We start from the raw sequence: 3,023 nt of genomic DNA, 5'->3' as shown, positions 1-3,023 counted from the left end.
TCTATGTAAGTTTTCATCATTATAGAGGGATGAATACGAATTTTAAATACATTGATGATGATGAGTAACTTCATATATAATTTAATATAATGATTTTTCTATATATATATATATATAAACCAACACATATATGAACGATTTCGACACTTTTCTCTCTTAATATTATCATAACTAATTTTATTGTATGAAAAACAAGACAAATCACAGACCCTTTTAATAACCGAAACAGGCCAAAAAGTTAATACAACCTCTAATCTTCCTTAATTAATTCGTCAGACAAGAGGTGATTAACAATACATAATCAAACTATTAATTAATCAATCAACAAACTCGTAATTAAGCAGCTAATTCTTCTTCTCCAAATCTATAACCCCTCATTCACTGATGCAGCAGGGTGGAATAACCAGACCAGAACTCCTTCCATGCACATTACTACACAACATCTTAACCTCACCGTCTCCATTATAGCCAAGCTTGATGTTCTGCAACACAATCCCTTTACACGGCCGGCTCTCACTACACTCCAGCGTCACCGCCGTCTCCGTCGCCGACGAGCCCCACACATCTCTGAATGTCACATCACTAATCTGCACCCCGGACGACTGTTCAATTTTCATCAACCAAAACAAAACAATAATTAGCACGAATTACTTAAAAAAAAACTAATAAAAATCAGATTTTGATGACAATTTACTTCAGTGGGGCAGTTATAATGATCAGGGCAGTAGTACTGGTCGATGATGATGGGGTTCTTCACATTATTCATGGAAGCATTATGGAACAGGATCTGTTGAGCGAAGCCATTGTTGGGCTTCGCCCATGTTTTGATTCTGAAACCATTCTGAGTTCCGGTGAAGTGAATGTTCTTCACAGTCACATTCTGAACTCCATCCTGTCCATTTTTATACCCCAAGCTCCCAATGCTGATTCCATGGCCGGGACCACACCTAATGTTCTCAATCCATATATTGGTATCTCCAGGTCCCATTGATATGCAATCATCACCTGTAGCGATTCTGCAACCTAAAACTGCAACATTTGTGGACCCTTCAATGTGGATTCCGTCAGTGTTGGGGCTGTTGAAGGGGGCGGAGACAGTGATGTACCTCACCTTTACATTACTGCTGCGATATATAGAGATATGAAACTGCTCGCTGTTTACAGAGCGTAATCTGTTTAGCCGGACATTGTTGCAGTAAGCGAAGGTGAGGGAAGTGGAGCCATTGGGGCAGCTATTGTGATTGTTGCTGTTGGTTTTGCAGGACCATAGAGCTTGTCCTCTGCCGTCGAATAGTCCGCCGGAGATGGTGAGGCCATTGACGTTCTTGAACATTATCCATTGCTCGTTCGAGGTGTAGGAGGAAGGAGCGACGATGGTTCCCTTTATGTGAATGTGGATATGGTTGTTTCTGCAAGGGCCGTTTAGTAAGGCCTGGCTTACTAGGAAGATGCCGGAGGGGATGAGGATGGTGGCAGGGGTGGTGGAGTAGTGGCAGGCCAGAGTCCAGGCGTTGGCGAGGTGGAAAGCATAGTCATGGCTGCCGTCCGGCGTGGCCGCCGTAGTCGACGATGTTGTAGGTTTGGTTTGCAGAAGAAGGGGGGAAGAAGAAGAGTGGAAGGAGGAGGAGGAGGAGGAGGGAGGTGATTAGCTGTGGCGCCATGGCGGCTGATTGGAGAAGACTGAATTTTTTTGCTGAAATCAATGTTTTCTGGGGGTGAATTTATAAGACAGAAAGCAGGATAAGAAAATGTATGAAATAAATTATTTAGTGGGAATGTTTATTGAATTTACTGCGTTCAAATTCTTCCAAGATCTGCGGAGGAAAATTTCAAGTCTTGTAAGGAAAATGAACGGAATTGGATTGCCGGAACTTTAGGTGGGGGGGGGATCTTCGCCTTCTTATTATCTTCTTCGTCTTCATTAAAAATTCCATTTTTAGAACCTGTGAGCTCCATGGATGGGCTGTGGGAGAAAAAAGAAAGCTGAAATGCGAGAGAAGAAGAATGGGCAAGTAATAATTGAAGGCTTGGGGAGGAGTTAATTACTATACTGTTTTTTTCATAAATCTCCATGGAAGTGTTTTATTTGTTAAATATTAAGAGCTGATTTTCTGCTTTTTTTGGCGATTTATATTGGTTTGAAATTCGAATGTTTTATAAAAAATACAAAAAAAATGAACAAAATTGGAATTGGAATTAAATGCTTCAATGTTTTTATGGCAATTTTAAGATCTTTATTAATTGAATTAATTGAGTTTCATAAATGAATATTTTCCCTCATGTTTGGGGTTGACGATTTAGAGGTCTTTCGAAACCGGCTTGAATAGTTGTAGTGCGACTCAAAATCGGTTCGTGGGTCATTATATTCGGTTTCGAGCCGATCCAACTCGAAATTTAATTAAGCTCGGTCTGGCTCGGAATGAGTTGGCTCAAATTAAGTTGTTTGGATCTCTTTCAGCTCGGATTTAGCTCATTCAGGCTCAAAATTGAAACTAAATAGCTCAAATTGACAGATTTGAATCCTTTTGAGGTCATAAACGGCTTGAAATTGGCTTGTGGTTCATTATATTCAATTTTACTTAGCATTATGTATATAAATTTTATAAATAAAAAATATATATATTATCAGCCAGTTTTGAGTAAGTTCGAGCCGACCCATGTAATTGCTCGAAATCAGCTCAAAAAGAATTTGGCTGGGCTAGTTTATTTCAATCTAATCTTAATCCAAGCTAAAATTCAAATTGATTTTGGACCCATCAATGATTTTCGAACTAAATTCACAGGATGCAGATATAGTATTGTGAAATAGTAGATTTTTTTTGTGTTGATTTCGGACAATTAACTATATAAGTGTATTAATTAGGGCTGTCAAAATGGTCCGTTGTTCGCGAACAGCACGTGTTCAGCTTGTTAAGAAGCTCGTGTTCGTCACGTTAATTTCGTCTGATAAGTTAACGAACCGAACATGAACTAAGATGTGTTCGTTCGTGTTCGGCTCGTTTTGGCTCGAAATACTACTTATC

The 3,023-nt window shown here is 39.4% G+C and overlaps 1 protein-coding gene across 1 annotated transcript; it reads right to left on the bottom strand.

Moving 5' to 3' along the window:
- Positions 1–374: 374 nt before the first annotated feature.
- Positions 375–1,661, bottom strand: LOC110025876 (polygalacturonase-like). The gene is made up of 3 exons (XM_020726558.1): positions 1,543–1,661; positions 695–1,436; positions 375–602 (listed from the first exon to the last, which is right to left on the bottom strand). Exons 1-3 carry the CDS (start codon positions 1,659–1,661, stop codon positions 375–377), a joined length of 1,089 nt encoding a protein of 362 aa, XP_020582217.1.
- Positions 1,662–3,023: the final 1,362 nt, after the last annotated feature.

This window comes from Phalaenopsis equestris, unplaced genomic scaffold, assembly GCF_001263595.1.
Source record: "Phalaenopsis equestris unplaced genomic scaffold, ASM126359v1 Scaffold000339, whole genome shotgun sequence".
NCBI classification, from domain to species: Eukaryota; Viridiplantae; Streptophyta; class Magnoliopsida; order Asparagales; family Orchidaceae; genus Phalaenopsis; species Phalaenopsis equestris.
Note: the sequence above shows the minus strand (reverse complement) of the source record. Positions and strands in the feature narration are given on the sequence as shown.